The 20,326-nt window shown below is 39.8% G+C and overlaps 1 protein-coding gene across 6 annotated transcripts in view; it reads left to right on the top strand.

Annotated features, from left to right (window-relative positions):
• LOC137293534 (coiled-coil domain-containing protein 9-like) overlaps positions 1-19,648 on the top strand; it is a 42,941-nt gene extending 23,293 nt beyond the window's left edge. For 2 of the 6 annotated variants that reach the window (XM_067824143.1, XM_067824139.1), the window contains 7 exons: positions 199-387; positions 839-1,026; positions 1,177-1,226; positions 8,341-8,418; positions 12,303-13,865; positions 15,831-15,940; positions 17,569-19,648. In XM_067824143.1, the coding sequence (XP_067680244.1) occupies positions 199-387; positions 839-1,026; positions 1,177-1,226; positions 8,341-8,418; positions 12,303-13,865; positions 15,831-15,940; positions 17,569-17,577 (2,187 nt within the window). In that variant the 3' untranslated portion in view covers positions 17,578-19,648. The remainder of the gene's footprint in view (positions 1-198; positions 388-838; positions 1,027-1,176; positions 1,227-8,340; positions 8,419-12,302; positions 13,866-15,830; positions 15,941-17,568) is intronic. The other 4 variants (XM_067824147.1, XM_067824140.1, XM_067824142.1 and 1 more) reach the window with 3 other exon arrangements.
• Positions 19,649-20,326: the final 678 nt, after the last annotated feature.

Raw genomic sequence — 20,326 nt, 5'->3', positions numbered from 1 at the left:
ATGGTCATGTAGTGGAAGTTATATATACTTATAAGTACAGAATTAACTGAAGTTGATATCCTGAAAAAATGATGGGGCATTTTTCAGTCTTTAGTTGATTTCACTGTAAATTCGATGTCTGCTTCATGCACTTGATAAATCTGTAGCTGATGTGAATGGTGTGATGCTGCCGTATTTAATGCTTTCCTTCTTTCACAGGGTCCACCTCCAGACCCTTCCTACAACTTCCTTGCTGATCGACGCAGAGAAGGGCCTGCAAAAGAATCTAACGGAGAAACTCCAGTGGAAAAAGGCCGCAAACCTGACACTAGACGACACCCCAAAAATTATGGGGGTCAAGACTTTAATAATGTCAAAACACAAATGAGAACAACCAAAGAACGACAGGTAATCACATAGTTACGTTTTTTGTCATCAAATGTGTTTTGACAAGTTTCCATTCAGATCTTTGTGATTTCTCCTGTTTTTGTCATTTGTTTGTCTGTGTGTTGTCAAATCAAGCACATAGAGGAACTGACTTGAAAACGATTATGATATTATTCAGATTGTCCTTGGATAGAGTCAGAAATACAGTATGTTTAGGTCTACTATGGACAGTTCAGTTCTGAACTGGGACATTCATGCACATCTGCTTGCTTAGTCTGCAACTTAAAATGTATCCAAGTTTAACATGGATAAGTGTTATAGACGTTCTAAAGTGGGATCTGCCGCCCTTGATTTTGTACTATGTGTCCTGTACATATCTTGGCCCATTGCACGTGTGTCTGGATGTGATCACGTGTTTATCATCATCATGGTGTTATCTTCATATTGTGTATGTAATGTGTTCTTGTCACAGGAACGTCCTAAGTCAGGACCCCCACGCACAAAAATGGAGCTTGCAATGGCGATGACAGGGAAAGAGAGGAAGCAGTACCTGGAGTGGAAAGCAGAACGCGACCGTGTGGACCAGGAAAGAATGGACCGCCAGAAATCTACATCAGGGGAGTGGCGGCGTGCGTGGGATGCTGATAAGAATCAGCAAGAGTAAGTGATGTTGATCACTTACATCTGGACCATATTCAGTAGTTGTCTATAAGTATTCTATTTTGACAAAATATCTTGACAAAAATTTAGACATTCTGGTGTGATGAAACACTTGGTAAAACTAAATGGTTCTTCTTCAATTTGTTCTAGTTTCGAACAACCTTCAAGTCCACAGAGAACAGAGCCAGCCAAACGACCAGGTATTTACATTTCTCTTGTCAGATTGAAGCAGAATTGGGTATATTGTTTTTTGGCTGTTTCCATGAAAATATCTTGACTTGACAATTTAAATATGTAATTCAATTGACTACCCTGTTTCTATTATATTATGGCCATGAATTCCCAATGTTGGCTGTCATCACATTGTCAGATCTTTTATGTTTTCAAAGACATCGTGTGCACTACTAACTTTCCCTGCAATAGATTTGAAGTAAACCCAGTCTCAGGCTTATTCCACTCAATGCTGGTGTTGAAGTCATTCAACAGGAGAGTAAATGATCACATCCCCAAATGTAACTAATTATGTTATATCAGGCTCTGTAATAAATCAGCACATGCAATATTTTACTGTACCTTTTTGGCTAGTTCATTAAGATTTTAATTTGCATCTTTCTATTTACATATAAATGTGGCACTGACAGTATCAAAAACATAGAGATGCTCATTTAAGTACACAAGGTAAGATATTTTTAAATTCAAAGAAGATTATTCTTGACATTTCTTGTTTCATGCTGGCAGAGGCAATTACAGTATGGTTCAAAATTATTGAGAATAGCTAAAGCATTTCATATTATTAAACGAGAACAAATCAGATAAAATTGAATGTATAGTGAAAGTGAACTGACCTTTTCTTGTTGTGTAGGTAACAATTTAATATTTTATCAAGTCTCCTTGAGCTTCACGGCACAGTCTAAGACGGGTAGGCATACTTCCTATCACAGAGGTTAGTGTCTCGTGAGTTATGCTGTCCCAGTATCGGACCACTTCTCTCTTCATGTCTTCAATTTTTGTCAACCCCTTTTGATTCACACATTCCTTCATCATCCCCCAAATGTTCTCAATGGGATTTAAGTCAGGGCTATATGCAGGAAATGGTAATGCAGTCACATTTTTCTCCTGAAACCACTGCTTGGCATGTTTTGCGGTGTGTTTAGGATCATTATCTTGCTGCAAAATCCAGTCATTTCCATAAAACACATGTGCACTTGGAAGGAGAAAATTATGTAATATGTTAGTGTAGCGTTGACTTGTCAGATTTCCCTCAAACACACACAGCGGGGTCGTTCCTAATAAGGATATCCCTCCCCATACATGAAACTTTGGGCTGTATTTAGGTCGTCGATACAACGGTGCTGACGCAGACTTTGTCCATATTTTCACATTATTGGGGTATACCCATATTAAGCTTTCATCAGTAAAAATCACATTTTCCCAGTCAAAGTTTTCATGTGCCAAACACCACTCAACACGCCTGTCTTTATGTTCTTGTTTCATGAGAGGAGAAGGAATTCCAGTCTTTTTCTCCCATCCAAGATCAATCAAATTTCTTCTAACTGTAGATTTTGATACAACTGTTGATCCCCTTTCTATCATTTCATACCTGATGTTGGAGATGCTTGCCCTTTGCTTTTTAGACGCTAAAATTCCCAGCCGGACGCGATCTGAGAAGTCCAATTTTCTGGGTCTCCCTGCTCCTTTCTGGTGCCCAAAATCCTTTCCCTCTTTAAAATTCTTCCTAATCATATACACAATAGAAAGAGGAGTTCCTGTTCTCTCTGCCAATGTATTTACATCATCAATTCCTTGATTACACAACTCAAAAATCAACCTTCTTTTATCTTCAGCAGACATTGTTGACAGTGCTGAGGAAAATGACGTCTGCTACAAATTCAGGGGAGGTAACTCTAATTGTACTACACTTAGTAGGCCAAGATGAGTTACCTCCCTTATACCATTACTTAGTTTTAAGTATCAGTGAATCAGTTGAGGTGTTAGGATAGCTCAAAGTAAGAAGAAAAATTCTCAATAATTATGAACCAGACTATATATACAATATGGCTAACAGGATCACAAAACTGACAAGGGACCAAACCGCAACATGGAAAGTTTGGTAGACTGATTGCATACCATGTCATTTGTACTTAACTAGGAAACAGTACTAAAGTAGGACAATTCACATGTACTTAGCAGAGAAATGGCACATGCCTTCTTCTGTTCATAAATTATTAAGAGTATTTCACAAATACAGGCACAAGAAACAAACATCTCCTGGCATTCTTTGTTACGGCCAGGAGACATTGAAATTTTTATGAAAAGAAATCAGAACATGGTACATTATGTCTGTTCATCCCTGCTGCAAACTGTCTAGAATGATTGGATGCCTGATGCCTACTGAATATCCTTGCTATGATGTCATAGAGGTAGAGTATATCAGTACTATGATAAGTAGTCACTTCTACAAGTTACAGGTTTTCAGACGTCTTTGGACAGAAGTGGCATAGTCCCGCCCCAGGCAAGCACAATTGCATTTTTACCTCAAAACTAGATTCTAAAAAAGGCAGTGAATACAGTATTGGATAAGGTTTATAGTGTGACGACAACTAACATGAGAATTTATGGTGTTAATGTAATAGAGATACTACTCTCAGATCTATACACAATGATAACAAGTGTTTAATTTCTGTACAAGAGGATGATTACCAGTGATTGTTGCTTGTTTACACTGTCTTCTGTGGCTGATTGTTGTAGTGAGAGAAAATATCTATCAGCAGTAACTTCACTGTGTATGATGCATGCTGCTTGTAAGGAGGTCTGTCATTATAGTACAGATAGCATTTGCCCTGTCCAGTCAGTCAGGTGCATCACAGGTGATTTTGAAACCTTCTTTAAACAAAGTTTAGGATAATTAAACCTGTGACAACTTTATCCCAATCGGGGTTAGGCCCCTGGGTACAAAACAACTTATTCTGGGTACTCTATACCGAAGGCTGTATTGTCTATAGAGTGGTGTATTTACTGTCCTGTTGGATATTCTCTCCGTCTGCAGGGTGTTCTCACTTTCAAGTAGATTTTTTTGTCTGTCCAATTGAGATATTTGTCTATGCAATAGGTTCTTCTCTGTTTGTCTTGTTCTTTATTCTCACTTTCCAGTTGGGGTGCATTATACAACAGAAGGGTCGACTGTCATTTTAGGGTGTACCCTCTTCACATGACGAGGGTGGACCTATCCGGTACTTGGTAGTCCCTATCCATTGGGTGTACCCTGTCTATTGAGTACCAGGGTACTGTGTCCAGTATTAGAATGTAATTCATGTCTTTCTCAGTAAGATGGTGACCTCATTTTTGATAATATTTTCAATGACAGTACACAAACAGTGAGTGATTTGACACAAAGTGATCATTCCAGTAGTAGAAATGATCCGAACAAAATTGATGACAATTACCTCTAGAATGCCAGATGTCAACTGTAGACTGTTAGACACATACTGGTGCTGAGTTAGGGATAGGCTACCTTTCTCATGAAATAGCTCAAACCAGATAGATTTCTGTGTGCAGAATTGTACTGGGGACACATCTATGTGCTGTGTCATAGGATCCAAGACTCCTGTGTCAAGAGTCTACCCTCTCTCACTATACCATTCAAGTGAATCTGTAAACAGAATTTGGGTGTGCTCTTTTCCTATCCAGTACCAGAGTGTATTCTCTATCAGATGTTTGCTGCACCTGTTACATGTGCCATTTAAGCCATGCAGTGTTGTATGTAAAAGTTAGTCAAGGTTACATGAGATTTTCATTCTGCTCACTGATTTGTGTCTCTAAATGGCCACAACTGGATAAGATCTACAGATTTGTGCACAGACAGACGTTCAGTTTGAACAAGTCAAAAGACAAACATTACAGTATGAAATATACTTACGATGGCATCTGATTTAGGATAAAGAAGTTATAACATGGTGTTTTCATGAACATGAAGCAGTGGTTCATCAGTGCCTTTGTTTTAGTGTTGTTTGCTGTCTGCCAGGTGTGTTGGCCCATCACATATGATATAAGAGTATGGTGCTAGTTGGCACATGAGCCCTAGGAGTCCTTTTACAATGTGTATTTTGAACATCACACAAAGTTTATGCATGTCTGAACATGCCATGTATTTATTAGTTTTAGTATGCAGTATACCGTCATGTCGTCAGGGTCACTAGCCAATTATATGTGCATGTGTGTGTCCAAACATGAACCTCTCAACCAACATTAATGAAACTGAAGCTTGACATTTATGCTTGTAGAACTAACATACTGAAATGTAAAACCATATGGTTTTATATTTTCAAGTTTATCAAACCTATTATGTAGGTTTTTTGTGTCACTGGTCACTTGTATTAAGAATTGTCATATTGATTATTTTTGCTTTGTCCTTCAACATGCTGTCAAATACTCCACTAGTTGTAGTTATTGTTTAAGACGCTTTAAAACTCTTGAGCAAATAACTGCATGTGTTTCCCCAACAAGAGTGCCCTTGGCGTGCAATACATATTATAGTCAACTATGTCATGGCCTTATAGTTTTGTACTTATCTCCCTTGCAGTACACTGCCTCAGAGGCAAGTTGTGGTTTCGCTGATTTCATTTATTTGTCAGATTTGATTTGCCTGAATGACTACGGTTCAAAGTGCTATACATCATATATTTCCAACCACAAAAGATTGAATTTATTAAACACATGCACACTCAATTAGGTGAGCCTCACTGTGAAATATCTTTGAGTAGTTTCATACACCCACAGTGAACAAGGAGACTCTCTGCTGAGAAGAGGGCAAGATCAGCAGGTCCACTGAATATAGATGTTGTACCTGTATTATACGAGCATTGGCAACACACAGACAAAAATACAATTTCATCACTCAGAGATGTAAATCCAGTGGTAACCCTCAGAGATGTAAATAAAGTGGTGACTGTCAGAGATGTAAATACAGTGATAACAGTAAGAGATGTAAATGCAATGGTACCAGTCAGAAATGTAAATAAAGTGATGACTGTCAGAGATGTAAATACAGTGATAACAGTAAGAGATGTAAATGCAATGGTACCAGTCAGAAATGTAAATAAAGTGGTGACTGTCAGAGATGTAAATACAGTGATAACAGTAAGAGATGTAAATGCAATGGTACCAGTCAGAAATGTAAATAAAGTGATGACTGTCAGAGATGTAAATACAGTGATGACAGTAAGAGATGTAAATGCAATGGTACCAGTCAGAAATGTAAATAAAGTGGTGACTGTCAGAGATGTAAATACAGTGGTAACAATAAGTGATGTAAATGCAAACGTAACAATAAGAGATATGTATAGTGCTGAAAGATTAATGGATACATCACAAGGTCAGATGTATGGACGATAAAATAGAGGTGTTAAGTGTGATCAGCTATACTAGGCAGCAGTGCTGTTTCCTGATAATCTCTGGAAGGGCAGATTGCAAAGATATTTCTATGATTCTCTTCTTTGTGAATGCTTTTTACCTGATTTGAAATTTGTTTTGAAATGTAAGGTACATGTTACAAGTGCTGAAGTGGATCCTTGTTTGTTATACAGTAGGCTTGCTAGCAAGAAACATTCTCCAGTGTAGTATATGGTGTTCCAAGGGTCATGTCAGTTACTCATGTGTTGATGAAACAAATGCTTATTTTATGATGTACATAATACCTCTCGCTCAAAATGCATGGAACATCCCCAGGAAATGTGACTTTACTTTGATGCTCATACTTTTCCCTAGTGCTTGGTAAATCAGCTACATAGAAATGCCAAATGTAGAGGGTTCGTGTAGAGTGTGTATGGTGGGATAGTACAGGGAACATGTACAGGAGTGGTCTAGTGCAGGGATCATGTTGATGATTTGGATAGTACAGGGATCATGTACAGTAGTGGGATATTACAGGGATCATGTACAGCAGTGGTATATTACAGGGATTATATAGAGTGTGTAAAGTGGGTTGGTACAGGGATCATGTACAGCAGGGGTGTATTACAGCGATTATGTAGAGTGTGTAAAGTGGGATGGTACAGGGATCATGGAGAGTGTGTAAAGTGGGATGGTACAGGGATCATGTACAGCAGGGGTATATTACAGGGATTATGTAGAGCGTGTAAAGTGAGATGGTACAGGAATCATGGAGAGTGCGTAAAGTGGGATGGTACAGGGATCATGTACAGCAGGGGTATATTACAGGGATTATGTAGAGTGTGTAAAGTGGGATGGTACAGGGATCATGGAGAGTGCGTAAAGTGGGATGATACAGGGATCATGTACAGCAGGGGTATATTACAGGGATTATGTAGAGTGTGTAAAGTGGGATGGTACAGAGATCATGGAGAGTGCGTAAAGTGGGATGATACATGGACCATGTAGAGTGTGTAAAGGGCGATGGTACAGGGATCATGTGCAGGAGGGCTATATTACAGGAATCACAGAGAGTGTGTAAAGTAAGATGGTACAGGGATCATGTAGAGTGTGTAAAGTGGGTTGTTCCTGGGATCATGTAGAGTGTGTAAAGTGGGTTGTTCCTGGGATCATGTAGAGTGTGTAAAGTGGGATGGTACAGGGATCATGTAGAGTGTGTAAAGTGGGATGGTACATGGACCATGTAGAGTGTGAAAAGTGGGATGGTACAGAGATCATGTAGAGCGTGTAAAGTGGGATGGTACAGGGATCATGTAGAGAGTGTAAAGTGGGATGGTACAGGGATCATGTAGAGCGTGTAAAGTGGGATGGTACAGGGATCATGTAGAGCATGTAAAGTGGGATGGTACAGAGATCATGTAGAGCGTGTAAAGTGGGATGGTACAGTGTACATGGCAGTTATGGAGTGAATGATCCCTGTATGATGTAGCTAGGTTTGCTAGATGACTTCTCCCTGCATTGATCCTGTTCTTCCAGATGTTGCTTCAACTGTAGTCAGTGTTTAATATTTGTAGGCGTGCAAGTTGTATTGATGAATAACCATTTTCCTGTTTAATTATAATTCTACTGTTTATCATTTTTAACTAATTCAACAGACATTAAAGATACTTCTCTATTGCCTTTTGTAACTCAATTTATTTTCAGGCTTGCTTTAGAAATTATAATGTGTTGTCAAACCGTTCAAAAGTGTAGTGAGTGATTTCTTTTCGTGCCACGGCATGTTGTGCATCATGGAGGAGGCTTCTTGCATCATTGAGCTCCCCAAACACCTGACTAGATGCTAGAGTTGTGCATGCTGCACCAGATTTGGCGTCCTCTTTAGAACAACACCAGTATATCATCACAACCTGTTATTTTTTGTTAAAGCTGGTCGAATCGGTAGTGGTAGATTTGACCGTGGGGAACGAGAGGAACGGCAACGGGGAGATGCCCCGAGACTAAAAGGTACCTGTGGTTCGTGCATCCTCATGTACATCCATCAGTACATACGTTTGTAGACATGGTCATCCATGGTGTGGTTCCTGCCATATTGTCATCAGTAACATGCATCATAACACCAGCCTCCACATTGTGTGTCATTCGTTGTACCAGGCAGACTGTCAAGCAGGGACACTTCACCGGGGTCAGTCAGTGTGGCCTGTCAGGTCACTGACACAAAACGTCATCTTAAAAAACTGAGTTAGACGTGAGTTAGACATGTCCAAAGATGCTGACCTCAGTTCTGTCTACCCTGCTTGAGTCGAATGGTGCAAGTAGTGAACACATCTGATGACAGGCTCCAATAACTTCTCTTCTCCCTACTGTGAGGTCTGGCTTTGGTTGTTGGGTGTGTTATCAGGGCATGTCACTGTATTGAGGTGTGAGCTAGTCGATGTCTGCAGCACCCACGTAGAATGTAGATTTGATTTCCACTTCATCACTCTAATTCACTTTGAGTGCTTAATACAAGTGTCATGTTTTAAGGTAGTAATTTGTGAGTTACATTTTCACAGAGTGAGTATGTGTCAGTGACTGTGTACAACCTAGTTGTTGATACTGGCTCAAGAAGATCATTTTCTAACTCTCCCAGAGCAATTGCGAGATATGCTGTCCACATATTTCGCCATACACACCGTACATCCCTCACACTAGGTCACTCGGTATCTGCATGTATAAGATGGAGGCAAAAGTTCAGGAAACTTGTGCAACCACTTGTCATGAAGCATGATTGTCCCATGGTGTGGACTGCACAAAACACATGATGTTTATGGAAATGTCAAGTTGGCAATGCCATTTACTGTCATCCCCTTCTGCAGATTCAGGGCAAATGTCCATAGCTTGTATAGTTCATAGGTGCCTTCACAAATAATGAAGCCCATTATTTATCTGTATTTTAGATGGTGCTGAGGTCATTCTCAGATCAATCCTACAAATTTTCATCCTTGCAAATAAAATTGATCTTTCACAACTTCTTTCTTGTGAACACTGCAGTTAAGATTCTTTATCCATATGAGTTAAGATTGCAAGTTAGGTCTGAAGGTGTTTGTAAGTGAGGCCTTCCTGGATGTTGTTATGCTGTGACACATGACTGTTGCTTGCTTGTTAGCTGCTTCACATCAGTCTGGGACACAACATCCACAGATCTACTCAAGTCTGCAAAGTTGAGATTAGGTTATGAACTCATGAATACTATGCGAACATTCAATATACAAACAGTGATGATATGTGTGCTCCAACCCTCCTCCAACCTTTGTCTGCCCCTGCCTACCCATCTACTGTATCCATCTGGTATACCAACAACTTTCCCATATACACCAGTGTTAGTCATAATGCAGAAAACCTGCATATTTCATGAACTAGGTTTCTCAAATATGCAGTGAAATTATAAGCTTGTGTTATTGTTGACGCAATTCCAATAGGCCCTTAGTTCAGATAATCTAAACTTCTAAAACTAAATGTTTGCCAGTTAACTGTTCAGTGCTGAATAAACACCTGAGCTGTTTTACCTTGTTTTTTTTTTGTTGTTATTCAACAATCACTGTGAATGTCTTGATGAATGTTCCAAACTGCAGTTGACTTGAAAAAAACATGTCTGTGACTCCCTGTCATACCAACAGGGTGTCATGATGACTCCTAAATATTTATGCCAAGGACAAACACTGCGTATACATCCCTACAACTTTCTCTCTATCTTAGGAACCTCTTCAAAACTCATTCTAGTTATTCCATGTCTAAACCTTTCAACACACTCCATCTCCCCCATTTCTATCCCATCCAGGTCTCTCTATCTCTTTTCTAACCATTCAGCCTCTTTTACCTCTCTCAACCACCTCTACCCCACTTCACCCTTTCCAACCGTTCAACCTCTTTTACCTCTCTCAACCACCTCTAGCCCCCTTCACCCTTTCTAACCATTCAGCCTCTTTTACCTCTCATCCACCTCTAGCCCCCTTCACCCTTTCTAACTGTTCAACCTCTTTTACCTCTCTCAACCACCTCTAGCCCCCTTCACCCTTTCTAACCATTCAGCCTCTTTTGCCTCTCAACCACCTCTAGCCGCCTTTTACCCTTTCTAACCGTTCACCCTTTTTTACCTCTCTCAACCACCTCTACCCCCCTTCACCCTTTTTTACCTCTCTCAACCACCTCTACCCCCCTTCACCCTTTTTTACCTCTCTCAACCACCTCTACCCCACCCTTCACCCTTTTTTACCTCTCTCAACCACCTCTACCCCCCTTCACCCTTTTTTACCTCTCTCAACCACCTCTACCCCCCTTCACCCTTTTTTACCTCTCTCAACCACCTCTACCCCACCCTTCACCCTTTTTTACATCTCTCAACCACCTCTACCCCCCCTTCAGCCTTTTTTACATCTCTCAACCACCTCTACCCCCCTTCACCCTTTTTTACCTCTCTCAACCACCTCTACCCCCCTTCACCCTTTTTTACCTCTCTCAACCACCTCTACCCCCCTTCACCCTTTTTTACCTCTCTCAACCACCTCTACCCCCCTTCACCCTTTTTTACCTCTCTCAACCACCTCTACCCCCCCCTTCAGCCTTTTTTTACCTCTCTCAACCACCTCTACCCCCCTTCCCCTTTTTTACATCTCTCAACCACCTCTACCCCCCTTCCCCTTCACCCTTTCTAACCCTTCAGCCTAACTTCTCTTAACTACCTCTAGAACCACTGTGCCCAAACCACCTATCTTCCCCTCCATCTACTTTCAACCACTCTCTACCCTATTCTATCTCTCTTTTGCCACTCTGTACCCCTCCAGCCTACTCCACCTTCAGTTTACTGGTAGAAAGTCCAAAATAACATATCTGTAATCACAAGCATTGTTATGCAAACATCATTTTGTAGCATCATGTTACCATCATTAGGTTACCTACATCATGACATATGTCCTCTTTCCTGTATCACATCCGTACACACTTGGTGTAACCAACATCACAACTTTAGACACATCATGTTATTGACATCACAACCAGTAAATGTTTCTTATCCACTAGATGTGGGCCAGAGCTGTGTCCTTATATCCTAGCACTGCACAAAGCAGGCAGTTAGTGATACATCAAATTCAGCGGCTCCTTTCACAAATCAGCCTTTACTAAGGTGAACCCTAACTCCTATTCTTTAACATTGTGCTAAGGTTACCTTAGTGACTTATGATCACCTTAGTGCTTTGTGAAAGGAGGGCCAGATGGTACAATTTAGGTCATTTCTGCAGAAACTGTGTCACAATGTGTTTCATAGCACCTAACTAATTTTGGTAAGACAAGTACAACTGACATCATGTTATCTCGGAGTGACTGGTGACTTCATTAACTGAGTGACCACCATGCATTTTGTATCCATTCATTGAGTATGTGGGCCACTGGTGTGATGACCTGCTGCAGGCTGCATTGACAACATACAGCCCACAATGAAGCACTTTCATTGTCATCATGTAGTGATACTAGTTGCATGATGTTAAAACTACCATTTGTTATCTACAAGTAACAACTAATTGTATCTCTATTTCATGCATTGTATTCACAAGTATAAATATACTGTGTATAACTAACTAGTATCTTTGTAGCCATATAAGTATGATAAGGACACAGGTAAAAGTTCTGCTTATCAACTTCCTGTTTTCTTTTTCTTTTAGTAACTTCTCTATGTAGTGCAGTGACAAGGAACAGTCTTTCAGTTCAATGCAATACAAGTTTGATAAACATTAATGTGAAGCAGAAATGTTGAATGTTTGGTGTTGAAGTAAAGAGTGGAGAGTCTGAGGTCATACCTCATGACTGACACTTGTGTTTTTGTAAATCATTCATCTTACATTGGACTGAATATTTAGCAGGGGTCAAGCAGGAACAAGATGTGCAAACTAAGCCAGTGGGTCGAGGTCGTGCTCGTGGCCGTGGTCGTGGTAGAGGTCGTGGTGACCGCTCGCCTCGCCAGAGGACATTCTCCAGTGGGGATGAATCCCGGAAGGTGGAGAGACAGAAGGACCTGCTAGTGGTGAAGATCGACAACTCTGGGAAAGAGACAAACCAGTCAGTGGAGGTGGAGTACTGGGATGATGACATGATGGATGTCAAGTCCAACTCTGCTGCTTCAGTCAAGTCAGGAGCAAGTTCTCGTGACGGTCATTCCAATCATGCTCGTAGGCGGCGTGATGACCACCAGTTTGATGATTATGATGAAGGTCAAGATGGTGATGATAACTGTGTTAGTGGTCATCAACGTCGCCACACACAGAGTAACAGTCTGGGCGATGAGAATGAACATGATGAGTCTTGGGAAGACTGTCCAGAGGACAGTGAGTTTTATGCAGATGATGACTATGCAGATGGAGATGACAGATATAAGGAGCCTCTAAAGCTGGAGTGCAAACTGAACCCCGATGCACCAGAGTTTACTCCAACATCACCAGAGTTCATGAAGACACCACCAGGTCATGTCAAAGTAATGGACTGGGTAACAGAGGTCAATTCAAATCTCAGCCCAACTTCACCCTCTCCAACAATGGATGGGGTAAACAATGATGAGTGTAAGAGAGCACTCTCCAAGGATAAGTCAAATAGTTCAGGAAAGAGCTCTTCTCATGGTGGAGTTACCAACTATGACACTAAAGTTACTGAAGAAGAACTTAGTGCCAGTTACATTGAGGAAACACATGATTCTGCTGCCCCTGAAGCTTCAGAGGAATTCCTGGATGCTTCTGGAGATGTGGGAGAGGCTGAGATATCTCAGCTATCCAGTGAGAAAGTAGGAAACAATCCTGAATCCAAATCAAGCACTTTAGGTAGCTGTGAGGGTGTTGAAGGTGAGACTGACCCATCCACTCAGAACACAGATGTCAGCAAAGTTCAGAAAGACAATGTTATAGCTGAGGCCCAGTCAGACTCAAAGGTGGATGGGCCAAGTGAACCTGAAAGGAACAATGAAACTATTGCCAACAGTGATGGTGCTGTCAGTGAAATGAAACAAGTTGATCGTCATATACAGGATGGGGCTGAAATATCCCAGAAAGATCAACCGCTATCTTGTTTTGAAACTGGAATTTCAGCAACAGCTGCACCAATAAATCCTGCAAAAGATGCAGCAAAAGTAGAACCCTCATCAGTGGAATCCACAGCAGATGCCACAGCAGATGCCACAGCTGATGCCGGAGCAGATGCCGGAGCAGTGGAACCCACAGCAGATGCCGGAGCAGTGGAACCCACAGCAGATGCCGGAGCAGTTGCTGCCACAACAGACATCACAGCATTGAATCTCACATCAGATGTTAAATCAGAGGAACCCGCAGAAGAGGCTGCAAGTGAGCAGTCCACACAGCAGATGGCCAAACCAGATATGACGCCTCTGACTGATAAGTCAGACCAGTCACAATCACATCTGTTGGTGCAGCAAAAGGGTGAGCCACTTACTTTGACAGTAAGCTGTCCTAGATAGCCCTGTCTAATAAAATAGCTTTCATGTAAATGGGGATGATTTATATTTTTTCTAAATTAGTTTTGTAAATAAATGGGGACATATATGGGACATATATAAATGCTTCTTTTTATAGTCGTGAATGTATTTGTCAAGGCATTCATAAACCATATCATGTTGCATTTTTGTGTTACATTGAATTGCATCAGAGTTAGCATTGTTTGGTGTATATGCTTGATATCTTTGGAATGTTTTTGAAATTACTACAACTTTTCATTGATATTAGAGGTCAAATTCATTTCACATATTCAAGATAAAGACCTGAAAGGTATTTTTATGTTTGCAATGTCAGATGTGAGTGACTGATGTTGAAGTTTAAGTACAGTTGAAGTTATCAAAATCAGTAGCTGTCCAATATGGGAAGTTGCTGGTGCATTTATTATCGTTTAAAATCTCTGCAATCCAACAGCTGTCAATTCAGGATCTATGCATGAAAGGAGTTGCCCAAACATGTGTTTATACAGTTATTAGAAATGTCTAATGATTTCGCCAAATATGTATTGTCACCAATTAATCCTTTTAAACTGCATTGTTGCTGAGAAAAAGATAATTTAATCTTAGTTCAGTATGAGTATACTAGTACTTGTAATAAGTGAAAATTGTCACTCATGAGGATGTTAAATCTTTGGCATTTATTGTCAGTGTGAGCAGTAATTGAGAGACCCACATGATACAACAATGTATATTGTATATAAGAGTGACAAAACTAGATCAGTTCTGGTCTTAGGTAACCGTGGCAGCACTCTGTTAAAATCTGATTATTTCTCGAATCCCAACAAGTGCCAGTTTAGACAACTTCCACTGTACAAGCAAACAAATTTAATTTTTTAGAGCATAATTAATCTTACTTTCTTCACTAAAATTTCATTTTAAAAGGGGAAACATTTAAGACAAAAATTGACTGGAGATACTTTAAAAATCTGCCAGTTGAGAAACTGTCATTTCTTGAGTTATAAGGGAAGTGTTTTACTTGTGGGGATATTGCTGCCATCAAGCCACTGCCCTGTGTGCCTGCTCCTGCACATGTCGATTACTAGGACATCAAGGGGATAAAGGGAACATCACATGATCACACATGACACAATTAACTGATGAAGAGCATACACTGAAACATGTGTTACCTTGGTATGCTTATTACAACTCAAGCAGTGTTTCTTGTAGCTGTGTGAAATATGGCCCACATCCTGAGGGTAGGGCAGTGAAAATGGGTTGAGGTTATTAAGTCAGTTATTATAGTAGCTAGAACAATGGGGCTTGACTTTTTTGTTAATTACACAGCATTTAGCATGTAATTTTAAACTGATGTATAACCACAATGTGTAAGACATATTTTCCCAAATTAGGTGTGGAACTCTTCCTGAGGTACATACCACCGGCTGTTAGAATAATAGCTGTGTTTTCCCAAACTGGAAGCGAATACAACCATGTATAACAGACTCTCTGTTTCAAGTTCTACATTTGGAGCATGTATTATCTTAACCCAGTGCTGATGTCAGGAAACCAGAAATGTTTATCACTTACTATGTAAATAGGGAAGGCAGAGGCATACCGCCACAATTGACAACACACAGAAACGTTTTTGGCATTCAAGAAATGATGATGGTGGGACCTGAAACACCTTTCTAGTTTTTGCTGGAACATGGAACTAGTGATTTTTTAAAAAAAAGGAACTTTAGTTTGTTTACCCAGTGCATGTACATGCTTTGGAGATGTATATCTATTTTACTTGTGTTGCATTTACTGGTCTTGTAGGCCATAAGATGTGTGTAGTGTAAGTTGACTTTGACATCCAACAGTGTTGTTGGAAATCCTGATGGAATTTCTGTAGACCATGTATGCACCATGATCAGAGTGCTTGTAGTGATGAAATCACATTGTCCTGTTGCAGCGCCAACTGTAGACAGTGATCAGAAGAGCTCTGAATCTGAGGGTGTTGTTGCTGCTGAGAGCAAAACAACAATCCCAACAACTACTACTGCAACAGCTGAAAGCTCTCATGTAAGCATAGAAAGCATGCAAAGCCTCTCAGTCCGTTTCAAGCTGTCAGACATGGACTCACACTAGCATAGCTATTACTAACACTTGCCCAGAGGTAAGTCCGAGATGAGGGAGGTGGCTTGGTGTCCCATTGGACATAACAGGAATATCTCAACATAGCATCATCTTTGTTTTTAATATTCACCCCCTTGTTTAACTTAAGGTGATGGGCACTCTGTTTATTGAAAGAATGATTCATATATTGCAATAAGAATACAGTCAAGTCTCGTTAATCCATCCCCCATTACACAGCAAATTGTCAGATTAATGAGAATGTAGGAGACAGAATTATTTGAGACTAAATTATGTTTATTTAATTCTTTACCAAAAGTAGTGTGGGATAAAGCCGACTGATGTATAAACTGAGGTTGGATTAATGAGGCTTTACTTTAAGCCATATTTCTATAACATAGTTGTCATATATTTATTTGAAAATTTGTCTCAAGTGGTTTCACTTTCCAGATCACAGAAATCAGATCCACATTTCTGAATTTCATAATTTCCTGATATTACTTCAGGTATAATTTGAATTTGAAATCAAGTTTGTGTAAGATAGTACAGTTGCTGGAGAATGGTTGAAAATATTTTAAACTATCCAAAACTGTGTTCGACAGTAGATATTGCTCATGTGAGATTATATGATCATTTTGTACAGTGCCCTGAGAGTAATATGACATTATGAATCTGATAATGTCACAATGCTATGACATCATTGCTGTGCAATGAAGGATGGTTTTTTATGATAAACAGAATCTCACCTTCATGTCTGCTGATATCAGTTATATCAAAATGTTGATAAAGGTAAATATCCTCAACATTCTGGTGTTGAACATATTGTGTCAGGATATCAAGGTACACTTGTAAGACAAGGTGAAATCCACCCCTCGTGTTGAACATATTGTGTCAGGATACACTTCTCAAGGTACACTTCTTGTTAGACATAGGATGAAGTCCAGCCCTATTGTTCCAGTCTTTTTCTTTTGCAACACTACATGCATCCAGAGAGTGGAAGGTCAGGGGTTCAATCCCCGGCTGTCTCATACCAAAAAGATGTTAAAATCTGATACTTGTTTGTCCCTGTCTTGTGTTCAACATAAATGGATCAAGAAGAACTGGTTGTTTGGAGTTAAAGAATGTGTCTGAGTGGGGTGCTCATGCTTAACTGCGGCATGGCATCTCAGTGAGCTAGCACTATAAAACCAACTTAAGTCTGACCTAGCAGTACAAGCATCTAAGTACATACATATGCGTGCATGTCATCATATGAGTGAAATATTCTCCAGTATAAGTAAACCCCATTTCACTCTACCTTGTAACACTGCAAAGTTCTGTAACTTCTTCTGTCACTGCACTATGTCTTCTGTCTTAGAGGCCCTCGAATAAGACAGGCCCTCAAATGGATGTGCTTGTATGAGGTGCAACATTCACACAAAAGATGGACGAAATCATGGCCCTTTATGTGTATGTAATGGTTCTCTGTGTTGACAAACTCTCGTCAGATTTGAGCCTTTGGCTGTACACCATTGTTTTTGGGTGTGTAGTGTCCACCATGTCTTCTTCATGTCATCATTTCTCCCTTGTTCTTCCAGGTTGAGTAAGGACCTTGCAGAGGAAGACCTGGCATTTCAACATGACAGTTTTCACATCACCCTTTCGACAACATATCCGCCCTGTTTTTAGGGAAATATAATAACCAAAAATATATCCATATTCTTCATTTCATTTCATCCAGTCAGCATTATGTTGTTAAAATGTCATGTCAGGTTTTACGTAAATTTTAGATTTCAAAGAGTGAAAAGTTTCTGATCTGATTCCATTATACCATGGAAACTAGGGCAAGACAATGTGCCAGTAAGTGAGGATATTAGATCCTCCTTCCCATAGTGGGGTAAGTAAGTCTGACATGACGAGTGCAGTCTCTAAGCACAGGATTGTTTGTTACCTGTATAGTGCTGCCATCGCCGCAATGTGTCTTATTGAGGAACTATATCACTTGTCTAGTGTCAACAGGTGCTCTGATACTCTGTATGTTTTTATTGACCTATGGTGCAAACCTGAGGTGTTTTCTGTTTATGGTATTCTGTGTGCCAGGCAGTGAAAAAATGGATTAGTTTGCTATGATGAAGTTTGACATTTCGTTCATACATGATATTTGAGACTGATATCTACAAGAAGCGATAGTATTTAGTTTTGATGGCGGGCAACAGCCGATATTTTAACTACTGCCCTTGTAAAACAGTGTTGTGAGTATATTAGTTTGTGCTTGAGATGTGTTTGATATTGAATTGTAAATATTTACAGCTGCTGTTTGTTTTACCTGTGCTCACCTTGCATATGTGAAATTGTGTGTTTCATTTACAACATGTTTTTTGTCAGCTGTACTTAATTTATGCAATTTTATGCAAACACTAACTGATGTCCTCCCCATATTTCATTGGTAGTCTTGTTTACTGCTACTGATTACTGTAATTATTTTTGCATTCTGTCTTGGGAGGGTATTCTTCCACAGACACCTTGTAAGAATGAAATGGTTATTTTAAGTCATAGATCTATTCATAATATTCCATCTGTCAAATTCAATATAGTGTCACTTGTTATTTATTGACAACTATACATTGTCCTTCATATTTATGTATTTTGTGCAATCATATTCACTGTTATTGCATTTAGGATGTGAAAACTCCACTTGTATAGCAATCTTGTGTACAAAGTCTGGTTGAAATATCCCAACCTACCCCACAGCATGGGGCAACTGAGGGACAAATCTGACTGAAGTACACCACCCTGCATCTCAGCATGGGGCAACAGAGGGGCAAGTCTAACTGAAGTACACCACCCTGCATCACAGCATGGGCTACAGAGGGGCAAGTCTAACTGAAGTACACCACCCTGCCCCTCAGCATGGGGTAACAGAGGGGCAAGTCTAACTGAAGTACACCACCCTGCATCACAGCATGGGGCAACAGAGGGGCAAGTCTAACTGAAGTACACCACCCTGCATCACAGCATGGGGCAACAGAGGGGCAAGTCTAACTGAAGTACACCACCCTGCCCCACAACATTTGGGCAACTCATGGGCAAGTCTGGGTGTACCACATGTACTCACTGAATACGTTTTAGTTATTTATCATTCTATTTTAATATTGCGAAAGTGTAGCATATTGATTTGAAACTTCTTAGTGAAGTAAGAGGTTGATTTAGTGAAAGGAATGTACTTATAATACTCTACATTGGCTAAGGACCATATGATCATAGATTGCTTTTGGTGCTTAGAAAATGTTGAGTGGTATATTTGCTGAGTAACAATGTCTGGTGCTCTAGTTAATAGATAATCTCAGTTAGCTCCATAAGTTTGGAATGTTTATGCAGTATTAATAATCTTTGTATATTGGCATTAGCATGTGTTGATATTTGGGAAAATATACAAAATACAAACATAAACCATAAATGTTACAAAAATACTTAGATTGTATGTATTGTGTCAGCCATGTTTTAATCAGTTCTATTTGCTGGGAACATTCCCATGTCTTCAGTCTTGGCTTACTGGGCTCGAGAATGCACAACACTGTTAACAATAAGACCTACTGGGAAAAGTGGAACGCTTCAAAGTTTTAAGATTTTATTGAAATGAATTTTAAAAGAGAATAAATTTTGTACAAAGACTCGAAATGGTGCATTTTGTCTACATTTCAGTTGTAAAGTCCATTTGTGGTGTCCCCTACCATGACATTGCTGAAATATTGCTAAAAGTGGCATAAAACTAAAATCACTGTGTCTCACTATGAGCCAAATTGGCGGAATGACGGACTAATTTATTCAAGATGCATTGAATGTACTTTTCTTAGTTGTATATTTTAACAAATTTACAACAACATGGGTTGGAGTGGAAGTTTTCACCCATTAATTGTCTTTGGTTTGACAGGACCGCACTCAAACTTGGTGGTTTCATCAGATTGCTTTGCATTAAGACCTGCATTACATTGTGCTTTCTTCACATACTTATGACATATGTAAACTGTCAGCTGAATATCGTTTCATTTAACCACCTGCATAGTTTCCATCTCAGAAACACCTGAAGTTCTTCAAAGGCATTTAGAAGTTGGTGAGGTAATACAAGACACTATTATGGATGACAACTTCTTTAATTGTTTTAACACGATGTTTCAAGGCTAATTCTTGCCCCACCTGACGAAGGGCAAGAATTAGCCTTGAAACGTTGTGTTAAAACAATTAAAGAAGTTGTCATCCATAATAGTGTCTTGTATCAGAAACACCTCTTAGAAAATTCCTTACCCAAATCTCTTAAGGTTAACATTGCAGTCATGACTAGTATATTGAACTCCTGCA

Source organism: Haliotis asinina, chromosome 8, assembly GCF_037392515.1.
Source record: "Haliotis asinina isolate JCU_RB_2024 chromosome 8, JCU_Hal_asi_v2, whole genome shotgun sequence".
Classification (NCBI taxonomy): Eukaryota; Metazoa; Mollusca; class Gastropoda; order Lepetellida; family Haliotidae; genus Haliotis; species Haliotis asinina.
This window is presented reverse-complemented; position numbering and strand designations above follow the sequence as displayed.